General features: G+C 40.1%; 1 protein-coding gene across 2 annotated transcripts in view; it reads right to left on the bottom strand.

Annotated features, from left to right (window-relative positions):
* ranbp10 (RAN binding protein 10) overlaps window positions 1-21482 on the bottom strand; it is a 147340-nt gene that overhangs the window by 37586 nt on the left and 88272 nt on the right. For both annotated transcript variants that reach the window (XM_063066792.1, XM_063066793.1), the window contains exon 4: window positions 9300-9467. In XM_063066792.1, the coding sequence (XP_062922862.1) occupies window positions 9300-9467 (168 nt within the window). The remainder of the gene's footprint in view (window positions 1-9299; window positions 9468-21482) is intronic.

Below are 21482 nucleotides of genomic sequence, written 5' to 3'. Positions count from 1 at the left end.
CTTCGTCAGGACTAACTGAAGGAAGAGTGAGTAAGGGATTTGAAAGTTGGAGGGGGAGGGGGAGATGCAAAATGATAGGAGAAGACAGGAGGGGGAGGGATAGAGCCAAGAGCTGGACAGGTGATAGGCAAAAGGGGATACGAGAGGATCATGGGACAGGAGGTCCGGGAAGAAAGACAAGGGGGGGGAGACCCAGAGGATGGGCAAGAGGTATATTCAGAGGGACAGAGGGAGAAAAAGGAGAGTGAGAGAAAGAATGTGTGCATAAAAATAAGTAACAGATGGGGTACAAGGAGGAGGTGGGACCTTAGCGGAAGTTAGAGAAGTCGATGTTCATGCCATCAGGTTGGAGGCTACCCAGACGGAATATAAGGTGTTGTTCCTCCAACCTGAGTGTGGCTTCATCTTTACAATAGAGGAGGCCGTGAATAGACATGTCAGAATGGGAATGGGATGTGGAATTAAAATGTGTGGCCACTGGGAGATCCTGCTTTCTTTGGCGGACAGAGCGTAGATGTTCAGCAAAGCGGTCTCCCAGTCTGCGTGGGGTCTCGCCAGTATATAAAAGGCCACATCGGGAGCAACGGACGCAATATATCACCCCAGTTGACTCACAGGTGAAGTGTTGCCTCACCTGGAAGGACTGTTTGGGGCCCTGAATGGTGGTAAGGGAGGAAGTGTAAGGGCATGTGTAGCACTTGTTCCGCTTACACGGATAAGTGCCAGGAGGGAGATCAGTGGGGAGGGACGGGGGGGACGAATGGACAAGGGAGTTGCGTAGGGAGCGATCCCTGCGGAATGCAGGGGGGGGGGAGGGAAAGATGTGCTTAGTAGTGGGATACACATTGTTAATTCCACATCCCATTCCCATTCTGACATGTCTATCCACAGCCTCCTCCACTGTAAAGATGAAGCCACACTCAGGTTGGAGGAACAACACCTTATATTCCGTCTGGGTAGCCTCCAACCTGATGGCATGAACATTGACTTCTCTAACTTCCGCTAAGGCCCCACCTCCCCCTCGTACCCCATCTGTTACTTATTTTTATGCACACATTCTTTTTCTCACTCTCCTTTTTCTCCCTCTGTCCCTCTGAATATACCTCTTGCCCATTCTCTGGGTCCCCCCCGCTTGTCTTTCTTCCCGGACCTCCTGTCCCATGATCCTCTCGTATCCCCTTTTGCCCATCACCTGTCCAGCTCTTGGCTCTATCCCTCCCCCTCCTGTCTTCTCCTATCATTTCGGATCTCCCCCTCCCCCTCCAACTTTCAAATCCCTTACTCACTCTTCCTTCAGTTAGTCCTGACGAAGGGTCTCGGCCTGAAACGTCGACTGTACCTCTTCCTACAGATGCTGCCTGGCCTGCTGCGTTCACCAGCAACTTTGATGTGTGTTTCTTGTGTTTGTGTTGGTTTTAAATGTTTTGTGTGTGTAAAGATCTACAAATATACTTCTGCGGTGCAACTTCCTGCGGTCATTCATCTTTCAAGTAATCTGCTTTACCACTCTTCCTTCAAGTAGCAACTTCACACAATGTCTCATTATGCCACATTTTCTATCTTTTTGGCCAGTCACACAATTTTTCTCTCCACTTTCTTTTTATGCTTCTCACAACTTGCCTTCCTACCTATTGTAAAGAACGGGGCCCTTTTAGTCCACATTGTCTAACAATGATGCCTATCAACACTAATCCCATTTGCCATCTTAGACCAGCATCCCACTGTACCTTTCCTATCCATATATATCCTAAAATGCCTTTTAAATGTTGTAATTGTATCTACCTCTTCTGCCAGGCTGTTCTGGGTATTCACCAACTTCCCTGTAAATTTGGGAAGAGTTGAACTATAGGTATGAGTTGTTCTGTGTCAAAAGCTCAGAGTAATACACACCTTTTAAAAAAGTTTCTCAATTTATTGATTTTATAGACTGGAAAAATTTGTTCTTGCAAACATCTGTGGTTGGTAATTCCAGACCAAATATTATCCACTTAAGCGATACACAAGCACTTGAACACTGCGACACATTTCCATACACAACAAAACATTTGATACATGATTGTAAACATGAGGAAATCTGCAGATGCTGGAAATTCAAGCAACACACATAAAAGTTGCTGGTGAACGCAGCAGGCCAGGCAGCATCTATAGGAAGAGGTACAGTCGACGTTTTGGGCCAAGACCCTTCGTCAGGACTAAGTGAAAGACACAAGCTCTTTTAGTTAGTCCTGACGAAGGGTCTTGGCCCGAAACGTCGACTGTACCTCTTCCTATAGATGTTGCCTGGCCTGCTGCGTTCACCAGCAACTTTTATGTGTGTTGCTTGATACATAATTGTTACCATTTGAAGAAGAGCAGGTCACTAAACCTCTCAAGTATGTTCTGATTTTCAATAATTCTGCATCATTTTAAAATTTCACTTCAATACATTTGCTTCCTTCTTATCCATACAAACACCATGAACTCGTATTGTGCATAGTAACTGTCAGTTTGGCATCTTGCCAAACCTCTTCTGAAAAACCAAATATATTACATCTACTGGGTCACCTCAGTCTACTCTGATTGATACTTCGTCAGAGAGTTTCAATACTTAGGCTATGAAACCTTGCTGACTTCGCTTAATTAAATTATAACTTTCCAAATGGTTTGCTATTACCACCTACAAAAATGATTCTCATATTTTTCTAATCAGACATTTTGTTAACCAGCCTCTAATTACCTACTTTTTATCTTGCACTCATTTTGAACATCGGCAGTTTACTCCTCCAAGGATGCAACCCATCAGGTCCTGCAGCCCTATTGGTCTTTAGCGCTGTTAATTTGCCCAGAACTAATTCCCTAGTGATGGTGATGATATTTCATTCATCCTCCATGTTATTTAAAATATAATTGGAGTGTGTTTCCTATCATCTACTGTAAAAACTGATGCAAGATGTCTGCTATTTTCTTGTTCCCTAGCCTCATTCTCTAAATGACCCTTTTTAGAAGACTTAAAGAAGTTTTTATTGTCAATTTTCTGTTGATTTCTCACTAGTTTGCTCTCTGCTGGATTCTGAATTGCAAAATCAGGTTTATTATCACATACATATCATGAAATTTGTTTTGTGGCAGCAGGACAGTGCAAAACATGAAAATAGTAACATAAAATAAAGAGCAAAAGAGGAATAACGAGGTTCATGGATCATTCAGAAATCTGACAGTGGAAGGAAAGAAACTCTTTCTAAAACTTTGAATGTAGGAGGCTTCTATAACTCCTTCCCAATGGTTAATAATGACAAGAGGTCATGTGGTGTTGACTTTTGATGCACTGCCTCCTGATGATACCATCGAAAAAGGAAGGGGGAGTGAGGGGGATGTTGTACTTGTGATGGAGCTGGCTGAGTCCATGACCCTCTGCAGCCCCTTTCGATCCTGTGCACTGGACCCTCCACACCAGGTGGTGGTTCAACATTCAGAATGGTCTTCACCGTACATCTGTATAAATCTGCAAGTCATTGGTAACATACCAAATCGCCTCAAAGTCTCTATGATTGTATTGATATAATAGGCCCAGAATAGATCCTCTGAGGTACTGATGCTAGGAAACCTGAAGCTGTTAACACTTTCCACTGCTGATCCTCTTTACGGACTGGTGTGTGTTATCCTGGCTTCCCTTTCCTGAAGATCACAATAAATTCCTTGGTCTTGCTGATGTTGAGTGCAAGATGGTTGTTGTGATACCATTCAACTAGCCGATCTATGTCACTCCTGTATGCTTCTTTTGGGTCTACAACTAACCTTTCCCACCTTACAATCTGATAGTCTCTTTAATTTCCTTGAATAGCCATAGTAGGATATTCTTTACTTCTTTTGGAATTACAGGTTGACCTTCACTAATCCGGCACTTTGGGACCTGAGGAGTGCTGGATTAGTGAAAATGCCGAATTGGATCACATTAATCAATAGTCAACCGCCTCATCATACCTTTCAAATATCATGTAAATCAGTACAAGTTAGATAATTATGAAACAGAAATATTAAATGAGTAGCAAGTGAAATTTTAATAAAGTAATATACAGTACAGGAACATTTAAAATAAAGGGTACAGGTAAATGTACAGGAATTAACTTATACAGAGAAGTTGAGTACTTCCACTTCTAAAGTGAGACATTTAATATACCTTCGGGCGAAGTTACATGTCTGCAAGTGTGGGGTTGTCAGGATCATCAACATCTTCACCTTGAAAAATGAGTGAAGCATCAGGAACTGGTGTTGAAACTGGCACAACAGTTTCTTCAAAAACTGTTGATGTTGGTGGCAGCACATCTGGGTGAGCAGAAGTTGATGGCACTGGATTTTGAAGTGTTAGCTCCCCGTTACACTTTTTCTAGCAATTTTTTAGAACATATCTTCCAAGGTAAGCTGTTTCATATATTTTGGTCTCTCTCTGATTAGCTTATCCTGCAGCATATAAACACTCATTATTTCTTGCTCAGTTATAAAACATCGTTGCTCTAATCCTTTCAGCAATTCACCTGTCAATTTAAATAGCCTATCAATAGAAAGTCTCTCTGCTACAACTTCCTTATCTTCATCACTGCTTTCTCCTCCAATATCTTCCTGCTCTGGATGTACAACCATCTGCACAATTTCCAAGTCAGTATAATGATGAACAGTAGGCTCATTCTCATCTATGTTCATCCATTCTTCAACATTGTCATCATTGAACCTTGATGCAAGATCCTTGGCAGCAGGATTAGTTAGCTCTTGAGCAAAAGAAAGCAGTTCACGTATCATCTGTTTTCCATTGGACACTCTAAAGCCTGTAAAGTCATTTCCAGTGTCTTCACCAGGTGCAGACTCAAACATTGAACCTGGCCATAATTTATGCCAACCATTCTTCAGTGTGGATGGCTCTACAGACCTCCAAGCATTAGCAGCACAGTAAATCATCTCTTCCATATTAAAATCCTTTATAAATTCCTTATACCCTGTTGGCGATTCTGCATCTGCTGTTGTTAAAGTGTTCTTCTCGGTGTACATCTCCAATACAAAACAGTCTCATCAGCATTGTACACCTGCTTGGGGCTTAATTTTTCCATTGGAGAGTAACTTGGCGAACTCGTCAACAAACTCTGCTGCTGCTTCCTTGTCTGCTGAACGTTTTTCACTACACACTGCACGGAACTGTAAGCCATGACGCTGCTTGAACTGACGAAGCCAGCGTTCACTATAGTCACACTCATAATCTAGTCCTAGTTCTTCATGAAACAGTTTTGCTTGTTCCTTCACCATATCTCCAGATAGTTCAAAACCTTCACTTACACGAAGATTAAACGTTATCAGCACTTTATCTAGTCCAAACTTCTTCCATCTTTCACTTTTTCTTACGCATATCTGTTTCTTTGAGCCACTACCAGCAAAAAAATGTATCCGTTTTTCTTTCTGTTTCTTTATATCGTTCACTGTGGAAGAGCCAATGTTGTGACACTCGCACAAGCTTTTCACCGATACACCGTTTATCTTTAATGGTTAACGTGCGGTGTTTTCACTTCACAGCACGAGGTGCATTTCCCTTACTCAATGGGGCCATAATTGGGGCTAAAAAAGAGCCAATGATATTAATAAATGCAGGAAAACAAGCAGGAATCATCTGTCTGTGCTTACAAGAGCGTGCCAACACACGAACAGATCTAGAGCAACCAAAACAACGCGCAGCAGATTGGTATGGTGGCCTGGGAAATTTGAAATTACTGTTGTGCGGAAAATTTGAAATCAGTGCCGGATTATCGAAGGAACCAGATTACAGGTAGTTGGATTAGTGAAGGTCGACTGATACTTCCTCCTGACTTGTAATGATGTTTCTGTAATGGCTATCAGATTATAACCATTTAACTCCACTTGTGCTGTTGTTTCCAATGCTATATACATATATATACCAATTTATTAGTTTTGTCTTTTTACCAGCATTCATTCCTTTAACTTTTGGGACTTTTGTGGTTCTATTTACTTTTGTCCTTTCTGCCCCCCATTTCACTATTTTTCTGATTTCTATTACTTTCTATGTTTCCACCTTCTCCAACTTGCTGCCCAGTCTCTGGCAAACTAAATTTAAACCATCTCTAATACCACAAGCAAACACGCCCACAGGAATATCAATCCTATCCTTTGACTGCGTGTAAGCAGAAACCTAAATCCTACTCTCAAGATACACTCATCTTATGTATTCTCCTGTTTCTACTCTTGCCAATGTTTGCACTGGAAGTAACCCTGAATTACTACTTTCAAGGCCCTGCTTTTAAATTTATATCGTTAACTGTCTATTCAGTCTGAAGGACATCATCTTTTTTTTTGTTAGGCAGGTACCAATATGTGTCATGACCTTCCTATCCAGGATTTGAAGAGAGGATGCTGTCTAAGTTGCATGCCATCTTGGACAATGTCTCCCATCCAATACATAATGTACTGGTTGGGCATGGGAGTACATTCAGCCAGAGACTCATTCCACCGAGATGCAACACAGAGCGTCATAGGAAGTCATTCCTGCCTGTAGCCATCAAACTTTACAACTCCTCCCTTGGAGGGTCAGACACCCTGAGCCAATAGGCTGGTCCTGGACTTATTTCCTGGCATAATTTACATATTACTATTTAACTATGTATGGTTTTTTTACTATTTAATTATTTATGGTGCAACTGTAATGAAAACCAATTTCCCCCGGGATCAATAAAATATGACTATGACTATGACTATGGATTTCCTGCAAACACTCAGTGGTAGCTTTGACCCTAGCATCCATGATGCAACATACCAGCCTAGAATTACATACATGACTGCACAAACACCTAACTGCTTTACTTACAGCTGAATCCCCTATGCTATAACAGTCCCTTTCTTTATCCTCCCTTCCTGTGGGAGTTGAGCCACTTGAGGTGCTACATACTTGGCTCTTACTATATTCCCCTGAGAATCCATCGCCTTTACATGTATCAAAAACATTACATCTGTTTGGGAGAGGTATGGCACCAGAGGGTTCCTGCATCATATGCCTTCTTCCTCTCTGCCTGGAGTAACCTGTTCCTTTCTGCCAGTGCCATCTCAGCCTGAGGCCTGGCCTCCTCCAAGCACATTATCCTGGGAGATCTCAGCCTTGTGGAAGTTCTATAGCTCCAACTCCGAAGCACTTTCTTGCTGAAGCAAGAGTCCATCAACACATTTTGCTATATTAAGGATGGTATAGAAATGGAAATTACAGAATATACACAGAGTAAATAAGGCTATCTTTGAATCTCGAAGTAAACAAACTATTTGAAGTTATTCATCCATGATTCAGTGAAAAATAAACATTTATAAAATCAACCCTTTGTCCCAACTCGATTTTCGGATACTTACGACATCAGTTTCCCACTTACAAAAAAATTCCTGTCAAGAAGTGTAGAGTAATGACGTAAAAATAAATATGCATATTTTGTTGTTTAAATATTAGTTGACTCCAAACCCTGGTTTAAATTCATACAGTAATATCTAAGATTTGGAAAATACACAACTGCACTGGGTAATTTGTAGCAATGCACACACACATAAAATTTAGATTTGAAACCATTCTCATTCAACAATATTGCATTCATCAATGTGGTTTCACTTCTTCAATTTAACTCACATTTGCAAAGATTTGTTTTTAGCCATAGCTGAATTGAGACAAAGTTAAGATTGGATTTTGTCCCCTGTAAAATTTGAATCTATTAATGCCCTGATTTTCTCTAACACAGTTTATTCTGATATTTAGGGTTTCTGGTGAAAAATTAGTACTCACACCTGCAAGTTACTATGAATAAAATGTCCTTGACCACAGCTAGCAGCAGTATTGAAGCAGTAGTTTTAACTGAAGCTCTCAAGCCGAGACCAGGTTGCAATTTAAAGGGCATTTCTGTTATTAAATCTCATAGAAAAATGCATTTACCGTGGGAGCACAAGTTAATTTTTCTTAATCCATAGATACTAGGATATTTCTTTAGCTGACTGAAATAAATTATTTGGAAATGGCAAAATTACTAATTTTAGCCCTTTTACACTACACTTTCTCATTCCACTACTGATAACAAAGATGCAGAGCCAAAAATACCTTCTGCTTGTGTGACCTTTGGACTACATATCTATAAATATATAGCACTCAGGTAACAACCGAGATCCTAAAACAACCAAGTCTAATCTTTTTTTGCCACGCAAAATCCACAGGACTCATAAGTATTGGCACACCACTTAATTCTGGTGGAATTTTAGATTCTTATTGATATGCCCTTCATTTAAAGATGATCACTATCACAGTTGACTGAGAGATCTTAAGGTGATTCAGTAGCCAAATCCTAGAGCTGCAGATCCAACCAAAAAAAATCTGTGGATATTATCACATGGAAGAGCTGCCTGCCAGTTGGAGTTTCTTTCACTTTCCTGTTGGCATTCTTTCTTTTGGATTTCAAGGACTCAACTTTTCTCTCCAAAGCAATTTCCACTTGGAAGTGCGAGATTGCTTAGCTACCCAAACTTCTTTCTTAGAAATATCTATGGATGTTCTATACTTTTACATTTACAAATTAATGCATGATTTCATGAACGGCACAAAGGAACTAGGGCTATAGCATATTTTCTCTTTTCTCTCCTCCTTAAACCAAACAATACTACACCTATCATCAGCATCTACGATGAGATTAGAAGAGATTTTTGAGATTGGTCCTGGTACCTTTCAGGCCAAACTACTTCAGTGTATCACGTGACACACATAGAAACATAGAAAATCTACAGCACATTACGGGCCCTTCAGCCCACAATGTTGTGCTGACCATGTAACCTACTCTATAAACTGCCTAGAATTTTCCTACTGCATAGCAACTGAACCATGGAAGCTATCAGAATTTGGTTTTATAAAATAGTCAAGGTAACATTAGCCGGCAGGTGGCATAGTGGCATCAGTGCCAGACGTCGGAGCGAAGGCTCCCAAGTCCGAATCCAGCCGGCTCCCTTGTACGCTTTCCATCCGTACTGGGTTGAGCGTCGAGCTAGCAACGTGGCCTCATAAAAATAAGAAAGCCTGCTAAAAAAACGCCATCATGACAGTGTCCCAATGACTCCACTCGGAGTTAAGGGCTTTCTTCTTTCTTCACGGTGACATTGAATAAAAACATAAGCTTTTCCAAGAGAATTTAACAAGGTATGTGTATTATGAAGAGAATGAAAGGGACCTCAACCTCAGGGATCTTTTGAGTTGGAAGTTAACATCCTATGCATGAACTCCTAATCACAATTTATTCCAACAAGTGTCAATTTACCTAAACTGTGGCCATTCTTTGTGTAGAAGCAGGTATTATTTATGAGGTTAACGCAGCAACCAATGACATCTCCAGTGGTGAAAGTGGGACCATATGGTTGTCCAGTTCCTGAAGAGCAGAAGGAATGTCCATCATCTCCATGGTAACCATATGAATGTTTGTCCCAACCTGCAAAACATGGAAAAGAGGAAAGAAGGAGTTTAGTTTCCATTAAACAAACAAGATTGGATAAAAAATCTTGTTACTGTCAATAATGGCCACTTTATTCATAGCAGCAAACAGGAGTTAGTTTTCAATTAAAAGAAGAAACTGCCCATCAATGTAAATTATTCAAAAATAAGGACTTTTAACAGATTTATTGAAAAATGATGATAGATCAACTATTTTCCAACACAACCACTGCATTAGAGCTATGAATTTTGCAGTTCTGTCCGCTTCTACTGCACTATGCCAGAAATGCTTTAGATGTCATAGTGGCTTATGAAAACCTTTAATTGTCCACGAAGTTTACCTGATAGAAGGTAGACTATTTATATTTGTATACTGGGATCGTAAATCATCCCAATATTTGAGAATCAAACAACTGCAGTGGCTGGGAATTTGAAAGTAAAACAGGAAACGATGAAAATACTCAGCAGGTCAGGTAGCATCCTTGGAAAGAGAAAGCATTTAACAGTCAAGTTGAAAATACCTCAGCTTTAATACACAGAGAGAGCCAAGAGAATTTCAAGAATTAAAAATAATTATTGTTTTCCTTTCGTTTGTTCATTTCAACCCTAAACTACATAATGATTTTTCCATATGACCTATTATAAACGAGCCCCATTTATTTGAGAAATCTTATTTAAATAGGGCAGGTACACAAAGAACTCTTCGGCTGTTACTGGAGAATGAGGAGGTGATAGGAGCTACAGGGAGTTATTCACTCCTAGGTTGTAGGAGACAGGTAACTGGGTGCCTACCAGGAGAAGGAAGGGAAATGCACAGCCAGTGCAGAGTACATCTGTGGCCATTCCACTCAATAATAAATATACCATTTTACATACTGTTGAAGGGGACGGCCTACTAAGGGGCAACCACAGTGACTGGGTCTCTGGCACTGAGTCTGGTGCTGTGGCTCAGAAGAGCAGAGAGGTGATGAGGACTGCAGTGTTGATAGGAGATTCCATCGTCAGAGGAACAGAGACGAGATTGGAGACACCCGAATGTTACGTTGTTGCCTAGGTACCAGGGTCAGGGATGTCTTGGATCAGGTCCATGGCATTCAAAAGGGGGAGGGTGAGCAGTCCGAAGTCTTGGCACATATTGGCACTAATAACATAGGTAGAAAAGATGAGGAGGTCCTGAAGAGAGATTTTAGGGAGCTAGGTGGAAAGCAGGAATGACTGCAAAGCAGTAATGGCTGAAATTTCTAGAAGCAATTCAGAAGGCACGGGATATATACATCCCAAAGAGAAATAAGTATTCTAAAGACAAGATAACACAAGAGAAGTCAAAGCTCTGGGCCTGAGCAATTTAATTTGGCATGATAGGTAACTTTTATTTTGTGGGGGAGGGGGGTTGGGATTTGATGATCTTGTTGTTCGCCCAATTTGTTTTTCTGCAGGGGGAGGGGAGATTGTTGATCTTGTTGCTGCTGTGTGATTTCAATTTGGTGTGACTTAAGTTGTGATTTGATGTCCTTGCAGATTGCCCGACTTATTTTTCTGTCTATGGGTGGGGAGGGAGTGATCCTCTGCAGCGATTTGTAACTGCTTCTTTTTGTGCATGGGGGGGTGGGTTGATGTTTTTCTTTGAACTTCTATTGTTTTCTTTGTTTCGTGGCTATCTGGAGAAGACAAATCTCAGAGTTGTATACTTTGATAACAAAGTGAACTTTTGAACCTTTGAACTATGGTCATGAGTGAGAAAACAAAACAGTGTGATGATCTAAAAGTTTGAAAGTTCTACAGTAATATGTTCATATAACATATTATATGGATACTTCATCAAAATGACTGCCATGTGCAGTATTTGTAAAACAATTCAACAGGGAAGTCACTGGCTGCAGTTAAAGATAGCCTGAATTACTATCTGCTTTAAAATCAAGGTTGATAGCAATCAGTACTGTAGGCTCAAAATGAAATCAGCATTTGATTCACATCCAAATTCAACAGTGGGAAGATGTGATAACCCAAGTAAATATACCAATGTTTATTAGCCATCTATTAATTGCTAAACTGAAAATATCTTATCACTTCATAAAAGCATTAAAGAACACAGTAATCCTGCCAAAATAGAGCTTTAGTTTCACACTAGCAATATCTATGGCATGTATTTCACCCTTCCTCAATATTAATTTCATTCTAGCAGGAGCTACCTGTATAGCTCTGGCACCAAGCAACAGTCGAGTCATCCAGCAATTGAGCAACCAACCACAATGATGAAATCTCCCATCAAACAAATCAAGGAGTGAAGAAGTTCTTTATTTTACCTAACTTTCACGAAGTTCAAAAGGGAGAAAACATTAGTACATGTTGATTTGTTTATATCAGATGCTGAAATACCACAAACATAAAAATATCAAGGTGTAATTAAGTAACAATATAAAAAAAATCCTACGAATCTTTTTTTGTCCTGAAAACCTTTTTTTTAAAAATAATTATCTATGTCGTCAAATTCCCTCAGAATGATTATTTTTATATTTATTTTATGAGCAGACTTCATGGCACTGCAGGATGTCACACAGCAATCTCTGGATAATAACAGCCTTCACAATTTGCAGTCAGTGACATAGTGATGTGCTCTGAAAATATCCAAGTTCAACCACAGCCTTTTGACTCAGAAATCAATCTGTTCACAACTCAGCTGAACTGGAATTTAAACTTGAATATCTAAGAGCAATAATTAATTGCAACTGCAAGTCTATTTGGTATATTAGAGCTCACTTAGTTTTACAGTTCTAATCAGGGTGTTCACATCTTGTATGCGTCAGCTTTCAATTTAATTGAAAGAAAAACATCTGACAGAAATTAAAAATGGATAAGCAGACAGCCGCTCTTGTGTACTTATTTATAAAAGGCAGCAAGGACACGTAAGTTACAAGCTAACAGTGGACTAATAATTGTCAGCCTCCTATAATTGATCCAAAATACTGTACTGTACTTGTTAGCTAGAATAAACTGAACATACTAATGTAGACACAGTGTACAAAGAGTCTAGTCACAAGATGATGAAAGGTGTCTGATTACACAGTCCAATACAAACACTCTTCACAGTCAGCTAAATATATCTCTTGACCAAATTAGTACTTATTAGCTGCAGCAGTGGAGCTCTGCTGCAGTGTGACATTAATAAAGTCTTCCCATGCCCTTATACACTACTTGATACTACCACATGTCAACAAATTCACTGACGACAGAGAGGGATAAGGAAGCATTGCATTCCAGTCCAAGACCACATTTCCTCCATCAACAATATACTACTAAAAGAAGCTAACTAGGGCTCCCTTATTGCTGTGAAGATTCAAATTTACAAAAGCAGCCCGCTTTAAATTACATTCCTAGGCTTACAGATAGCACGTGGACAATCTTTGAAGCAATTGCTCAGGATTGAAAATGACTTAGTTCCACTCCAGTTCAGAGGGTCACTGTGAAGTCACATTGGTCATTTGCTTTGGGGGGGGGGCGCAATGCCCACGCTCCTGTTTACATCAATGGTGCTGAAGCTGAGAGGAGTGAACATCATTAACAGCTTGTCCTGGTCTAAACACATTGACACCATAGCCATAGCTGAAATAAAACTACTGAATGACTTCCTAATATGACAAGGTGGACTCTTGACCTCAATCAACCTGTTATTACATTGCATCTTATTGTCTGCCTGCAGTGCATTTTCCCTCTAACTGTAAAATTTATACTGAACTCTGTGCAACATACATCAAAGTTGCTGGTGAATGCAGCAGGCCAGGTAGCATCTCTAGGAAGAGGTACAGTCGACGTTTCGGGCTGAGACCCTTCGTCAGGACTAACTGAAAGAAGAGCTAGTAAGAGATTACTAATTTCTTACTAGCAAATCTCTTACCAGCTCTTCTTTCAGTTAGTCCTGACGAAGGGTCTCGGCCTGAAACGTCGACTGTACCTCTTCCTAGAGATGCTGTCTGGCCTGCTGCGTTCACCAGCAACTTTGATGTGTGTTGCTTGAATTTTCAGCATCTGCAGAATTCCTCGTGTTTGTGCTTTGAACTCTGTTATTGTTTTGCCTTGTAGTACCTCAATGCACTATTGTAATGAATTGACCTTTATGAACAGTAGGAAAAACAAGTTTTTCCATTGCAACTCGGTACATGTTACAATAATAAACCAACTGACTAATTTAGCAGGGATTCACACCTGCCAATGAGGATTTATTTATTTCACCCAAGGGATCTATTCAGTTTAACCATTAACGCAATCTCAAAACTTAAAGAATCTCAAAAATTTTAACAAATGATATTCAATGAAAATTATTTTGGCAGTTAACTCACACTAGATAACTGTAATGTAAATGTTCTGTCAAAGTTGAAATAATAACAGACAGCTCTTCTAGCACGCAGTGGACTTGGCTGTGCTTCAGGCAAACATCCTACTTTACTTGTCCCTGCTTATGAAAGAACTGGAATCTCAATGCCGCAAAAATACTTACTAAGCAGATGTGTAGTTTGATCTTACTTGGCTCCCTGTAAACTGAGAGGGAATAAGAGATAAACACTGGCAGGCTACCTGGTCCTTTGTAGCTCCCAAACAGGCAAATAATTCAGGAACTGTGATTCCAACAGCAACATAAGTTTAATGTGAGAAGAAGAACATTCATTAACTTCAGTATAAGCGAGACAATAGCTTGACCAGGATTAACATTTAAAAGGAATAAAATGTGCTTCCTCAGAATTTTTTTGTGCTTATAATAGACCAATTGAAGCTGAACACAAATATAATTTTAGTTTACTTGTATCACGTAGGAATTTGGAGAAACAAGAAATTAACTTTTTTTGAATAGAATTTAAATGCACAACAGTGATGATGCTTTACAATGGTTTGACTTAGCTAAAACGTTCTGCTGATGATTTTCATTTGTACTCAGTGTCTGAGGCTTCTTGCTTAAGTGTCCAACAATAATAAGCATTGATGGATTCCAGTTGCCCTGCTACCACTTCTCTACGACTGCAATGTTCTGGTAAAACATTTCACCATGCTCGTCACTGACAGCACCAAGATTTGCAGGGAAGTCTAAATGGGAATGCAGAAAATGAATCATTAGTAACATGGTGCACTTCATGGTTTTGTATACTTGAAGAATGTTGTCAACCAGCTGCATGTAGTTTGGCACTCTGCAATTGCCAAGAAAATTTTCAAAAACTTCTCTGAATGCCTTCCATGCAATTTTCTCCAGTCCCACTAGAAGTTCTTCAAATTGCCACTGATGACTTGATTGATTAGTGGACCAACAAATCTGCCTTCCTTAATCCTGGTATCAGTTATTCTGGGAAACATCTGTCTCAAATATCGAAATACTTCACAGAAATTTTTGTGCTTGGCTACAGCAGATTCCATCCTTGCAACCTTGAACCCAGTCATTCTGCTTTTGCCTCTGACAAACCCAAGTCACTGATCAGGTCATTTAACTCAGATTGAGCTAACAGATGAGGCTCACTCGACATAAAGGGTTCAACATCTGTATCAGTATCAGGGTCATTTTCCATTCTTGGCTCATACATCATGGCATCTTTGTCTGCCTCCTCTAGACTACATATCTCTGGTGGCTTTGTTACTGGAAGACTATCGTTATGCGGCACAGGTCTCATGGCTAAAGGGAGACTGGGATATTCAATGGATTTCTTGTTTTTAGCAGAGAAACCAGACACACTGGTCAGACAGAAGTAGCAGTCTATCACATGATCCTTCTGCTCTCGCCACATCATCAGGACAACAGCATTGCCTTTGAGTACCTCTGAGCCAAGATCTAAGATCAACCGTAAATGTTGCACAACAAACATGAGGAGTCCAGGCTTTGTCTTGGTTGCCACTTTTTCACCCAAAGTACAGCTCATAAGCTTTCTTAAGAAGAGATTTGCCTTTAAGGTTCAAGCGTAGACTCACTACAAATATAACAGAAATGTCGCGGCTGTTGCAACATTCGTGAGACATTTTGCTATCACAAATACACTTGAAAATACAATTACTTTATTATAATGAATAAACACAATATGCTATACGCGTTGTGCACGTGCATCAACCTAATCGCAAACCAATATGCATGTAAATGCAATGCATAGAACAGTGTGTGCGTGATGCTTTTTTAGCCTTTCTAAAACCTGTCGTGCCATGCGGCATCCACCCTGCCTATGCATGCCCAGCCATGCTGGGACAATATAGAAAACTTTTCAAGCTACATTGTGGGCAACATTTTAATTGACTTGAATTATGAAATGAAGTAACAAGTAGGGGTGATTTTTTTTTAAATGATGCATTATAGCAGTCCAAACTCTGTATGGTACATCCAGAAGTATTCAGAAAGCAAAATTCTTGTTGTCCACTATAATAGAAGCATATACTGGCAAAATACAGGGCTGAAAAACTGAAAGTCCAGGAAAAAATTCCACAATAGCTGAGAGGCAAAACTCACTATGAGGTTAACAAGTAGAGTTTCTATACCTTTGCAGAGATTCCTAGATGACTGCCACATTAAACCTGCCATTATTTTTCCAACACATTCTAAAATCATTATTTTCATAGTTATGTACAGTAGTTTAAGAACTAATATCCTGAGTCTTTCCAGCCCCATCATTACCAGTGTGCTCACTATGATAAACAGTCATGCCTGCACAACCAGATCTGCCAGGCCCTACAGCACGAGCCTATTCCAGCCAATACACTTAACAACCACATGTACATGCCTCAGCAATGCGCTCTAAGGCACTCCGGTGGGCTCACTCTTCATCCTTCTCTGACCATCCAGGCGCGTGATGGACTGTGGATTTTCTATGGTTCTGGTTGCCCACCACGATAGTAAATGTATGTCAGTCCGTTGCTGTCTGCCCTCAATGTGCCCAGTCCAATTCCTCCAACCAGTGGCTCTCTGGGCTCCTGCAGTCCCTGGCTGTTCCTTAATGCCTATGGTTCCACATCACCATGGATTTCACCATGGGTTTGCCACCTTCTGATGAGGTCATAGAGATCGTGACAGTGGTGGACCAGTTCTCCAAGGTGACCCACTGCATTGGTCTCCCCAGACTTTCATCAGCTGCTGAGACAGTGGACTTGGTTCTCCAACATGTCATTCACCTCTATGGCTTCCCCCAGGACATTGTGTCTGATCGGGTTCCATAATCTGTCTCTTATTTCTGGCAAACTTTCTGCTCCCTCCTCTGCAACTCAGTGAGCTTGTTCTCTGGATATCATCCATCAACAAGTGGAGAAGTTTCTGTGGTGCTTTGCCACCTCAAACCGGATCATCTGGTTTGTCGAGAGACGGCCGTGAGGGAGGGGAGGTGGGGTCTTGCCAGGCCAGCATATGCAGGTTCTTCCCAGTCTTTCCTCAGCTAACAGGAGTCACGTGTCACTTGTTTCCAACTCATCACCTGCAGCCTATTTAAACCCAGCTCTCATCCACAATCCTTGTTCACTCATACGAGCCAGCCAGCCTCAACCAGTTGCTCCTAGCCTTTAGTTACCTTGTTGCCTTGTCGTGTTAAGTATCTGCTCTCTCTCTTCCTTCGTGGCCCCTCGTGGCTTGTTATTTTGCAGTTTATTATTAAAGTTATCGCTCACCACTAAATTGTTTCACTGCTCTGTGTTTGGGTCAATCCTCCTCTGCATTTCCTGACAGGTAACATGCTTTATAAGGCACCTTAGGCACATTTCATTCCTCTCTAATGATATTTAACCACCTACAACTCCAGTCATAACAAATAGGAGGTCTAGGCCATTCGCATCTTCATTTCCACTCCTTCATTTAGTAAGGTCAGTCATTTACTTCAGAACTTCTTTCCTAGGATAATCCCATATCCCTTGTTTATAATAATATCTTAAAATTCTCCTTTGCTGCTCACTTTACTTGAATTAAAATTGAATTGAAACTCCAAATCAGATTTTGTGCAAGGAAAATATCTTACTGAACAAGTAACAAAAATAAAGAAACAATGGTGCATACTTGCTTTAAATTATTTTTTGGTTTCCCTCTTTTAGTATTCATTATCAATCAATACCAGCACAAAACAAACCTTTGGCCTTTACTTTCTCTTCAGTAACATTTCATTATACATGTCTTATTCCAAATAATAGCAATGAGGCGTGCAGCTAGCTATGAAAATTAGGGCATGGATTCTGGAACTAGCTTGACACAAGACATTTGTAATTGTCCTCAATCATCATCTTTCCAAAGTAAAAACTGAGAGGTCATTGATCTGAAGCATTAAAGGGTTACTCTGTCTACAGATGTTGTCTGAGCTGCTTGGCACTGCAGGAAAAAAACATTTTCTGTCTCTAAACTAAAATTTCCAGTATCTACTTTTTTGTCTTGATTTTCAATTATTGTTTCTGCATTTGAAAAACTCTGGAAAATTGCAGGTCCAGAATTAGACAGTTAATCCCAGGTCTTGATTATTCTCAGTCAATACTTCATTAGGTTCTTGGCCTGTTCATTTCAGCCACTTCTGAAGTGACACTTGCATCAGTATATCGATTGCTTTTACTTGACATTCTTTATTTCTTCCTTACCAACAGATCTTTTGGAGTGAGCGGTGGTATGAAAAATTGCAGGAACAGACATGCTGTCACTCTACTAAAGCAGAGAAGAGATTATGTCCTAAGAAATGATTTCTGACCTCCTAAAGAATCAGTCAATATGTATTGACCCTTCAACAAATGGGAAACCAAGATTGCGAAAAAATTTTCTTGGCTGAGTACAGCTGCAACAAACAAGAAACTAATGAAGTGAATTACTTGATTAATGAGTCATCACTTGATTCAAGACCCTTCCTTCTTCAGACCATTATTGTTACGATACTTAATAACAGATGCACCACAAAAAGTCAGTAATTTTTACTTTGATAGGATTTAACTGATAGAAATCACAGACTTCAAAGAAGGACAAGTACAGATCTATTAGGTCATTGTCACTTACAACTTCATGTCCAAGTTGCAACCACATTGATTTATACCTATACCTCCCAGCTCAGTCTATGCTGAGTCAACATCGAAATAATCCTAACTGAATACTAGTACCTCAAGGACTGCCATCCAAGCTTCGAGTGCTTCTGAATACTATCTGAGGACCATCCAAGCTAAGTAGTAAGTGCCTACAATAACCAGACTTTCCCTTGGAATCGTTTCAAACAAAATTATTTATGGGATGATGTTGGTGCTAGGAAGGGTTGCAGAGAATGCTCTTCACCAAGTGCTTCAACAAATTGTGGCCCAGCTTCTTTCTTGAATCAATGCAGTGTTAAAGGTTAAAGAATACCCACTATACTGCTCTGCAGGAACTTTAAAAATGTAGATCCAACCACAATCTTGGCCTTAACTTACATCTGACAATACAGAAAGGGGTCAGTTGGCTAATTGGGCCCATGCCAACTTCTGGGTGGCAGGGGGAGAACAATCCCTGTCCTATTTCCGTGTATTCCTGCAACTTATTCTCTCACATATGTGCATCAACTCCCCTTTGGTTCTTTTCTCCCCGTTAACCTATGATAATAGGTGTAGATAAATCTCTATCAAAGGAGGGGTAGAGTGCTTCTTCCTTTGCTAGCCTGCACGTCTCCTTTGGGCAATGTGTAGCACCAGCTTCTCCTGCCCCCCCAATCAGGGTCATGTGAAACCATGGGAGCAGGTGGTGGATGGTCATATGAGCATCTGAAACATATCACAAGTCCTGGTTATGTGACCACTGATGCCAGGTAGTCAATCTCAGAAGAGTATTGATTATGGTGGGGATCACCTGTCATGTAGGACATTGTCCAGAAGGCAGCAATGGAAAACCGCTTCTGCAGAAAAATTTTCCAAGAACAATCATGGTCATGGAAAGACCACGATCGCCTATGTAGAACATAGAACAGTACAGCACAGTACAGGCCCTTTGGCTCACAATGTTGTGCCGACCCTTAAACCTTGCCTCCCATATACCCCCCCACCTTAAATTCCTCCATATATCCCCCCACCTTAAATTCCTCCCATATACCTATCTCATAGTCTCTTAAATTTCACTAGTGTATCTGCCTCCACCACTGACTCAGGCACTGCATTCCACGCACCAACCACTCTCTGAGTAAAAAACCTTCCTCTAATATCCCCCTTGAACTTCCCACCCCTTACCTTAAAGCCATGTCCTCTTGTACTGAGTAGTGACATATGACAAAGCACATAACGAACAAACAAACCTATGCTAAAGGATAATCTATCAGTTAACCTACTAGCAGGTTTTTGGGCTGCAGAAGGAAAATGGAGTACTTGGAAGAAACTCACACAGTCACAGAAAGAACAGGCAAACGCCACACATACAGCATCCAAGGTCAGAATCAAACTCAGATTCGTGGAATTAGGAGGCACGTGAACTAAATACTGTGCCTGAATGTAGGAATGAACGGCAATATAAATATGTAGTTCTGAATGTATCTGTTATTTTCCTTCTTGGCAGCAGAGGTCATGGGTTTAACAAGTGCTGTGGAAACAGTCTTGCTGTGTAACTGCAGTGTGTCTGTGTGCTGGTGTTCAAAATGTGAACATTTAGCTTAGTGAATGGGATTATCAATTAAGCAGAGTTGTATTCAGGCTGTACTCAAATCTCTTGGACATTATCAGAGTTATGCTTATTCTGCAAAGTTGTTATTCAATTATGCTTCTGAATTGTGACTTGTTGATGGTGGAAAGGTATGAGTTGTGAAGTGAATCGCTTGCTACAGTCTTTTGTGACCATGATATCTCTGTGTGTAGTCCAGTTAAGTTTCTGCACAAAGGCAAAATTCAGGATATCGGTGGTGGGGTCTTGGCAAAAGTACTACTGTCAAAAGTTAACTAAATGTTTGGACTTACTCGTCTGGCACCCTGTGTGGTGTGTATATTTATTTTTTGTTATTTATTAACCCATCCCTAAACATTAGCTAATGATTTCATTACAAGACTGGTTAAGATCAAAATAGCTGCATGGCAATCTTTCCACATTTGGCATACTAAACAATTAATTATGTTAAAGAAGGCATAGTGCTTATAAATGATAAGCATGTGGAAAATGTTTGAAATGGTAACTTTTACACATGCTTTTTCATTTAAAGGGCCTCACATTACCAAAAGATAATGAAACTATTTCTGCTAAACTGAAGTAGTTACACATATGGACTCTGACATGGAAATTAAAGACAAATAGAATGGTATACACGATGGTCAATTATTCACTGGGGCTGAAGGATGGAACCAAATTTAATGGCAAAATATTTACAAAACTGTAGTAAATATAGTTTAAGGGAAGATCTAACCAGGCCATGCTCTTTTTTCATTGCTGTCATCAGGAAAGAGATACAGGAGCCTTGGGTCCCACACTACCAGGTTCAGGAACAGCTATTACCCTTCAACCATCAGGCATAGCCAAGCACACTCATTTCTCAATTACCAGGAACTTTTGGACTATTCTGGTGGTGTTTAGTATCGTGGCTTACTGGAGAATTACATAAATATTGCAGTGTAGTCCTAATTCTTTAATGCTATTGTGTAGTGACTTTAAGATGATACCAGTTGTAGATATTAGTACTGTATTGGGACAATGTATATCCTGTTCATGTTCCATTGTCTTTAAATTTCCTCTTTTAATTTAGTAAATGTCTGGTATTTTTCACTTATTGATTTCTATACATTATGTATGTGTTTGGAATGGCCATACCTATTAAGTAAGTCCTTGTTTATCCTGTATTATATCTGGATGGATACTATGAATCGTCCTATCTGTAATAATGGATCGGTCGTAAGTTAATCTGTAGGAATATAATTAATTCAGGCTTGTATTTATAGTAAGGTACTGTGTCTTTTTGAGTTTGTATTTTAAAGCAAGATTTTGGTGAATGATGTTTCTCTTGCTTGTGCCTGTGTAAGTAATCAGACTGAGTTACACTGCTGGCAGGATCCTGTAATACTTTGAACTGTTCCTGGTTTTTAAAATTATTATCATATTTAGTATTTG

The sequence above is a fragment of the Mobula hypostoma genome, chromosome 14 (assembly GCF_963921235.1).
Source record: "Mobula hypostoma chromosome 14, sMobHyp1.1, whole genome shotgun sequence".
Classification (NCBI taxonomy): domain Eukaryota; kingdom Metazoa; phylum Chordata; class Chondrichthyes; order Myliobatiformes; family Myliobatidae; genus Mobula; species Mobula hypostoma.
This window is presented reverse-complemented; position numbering and strand designations above follow the sequence as displayed.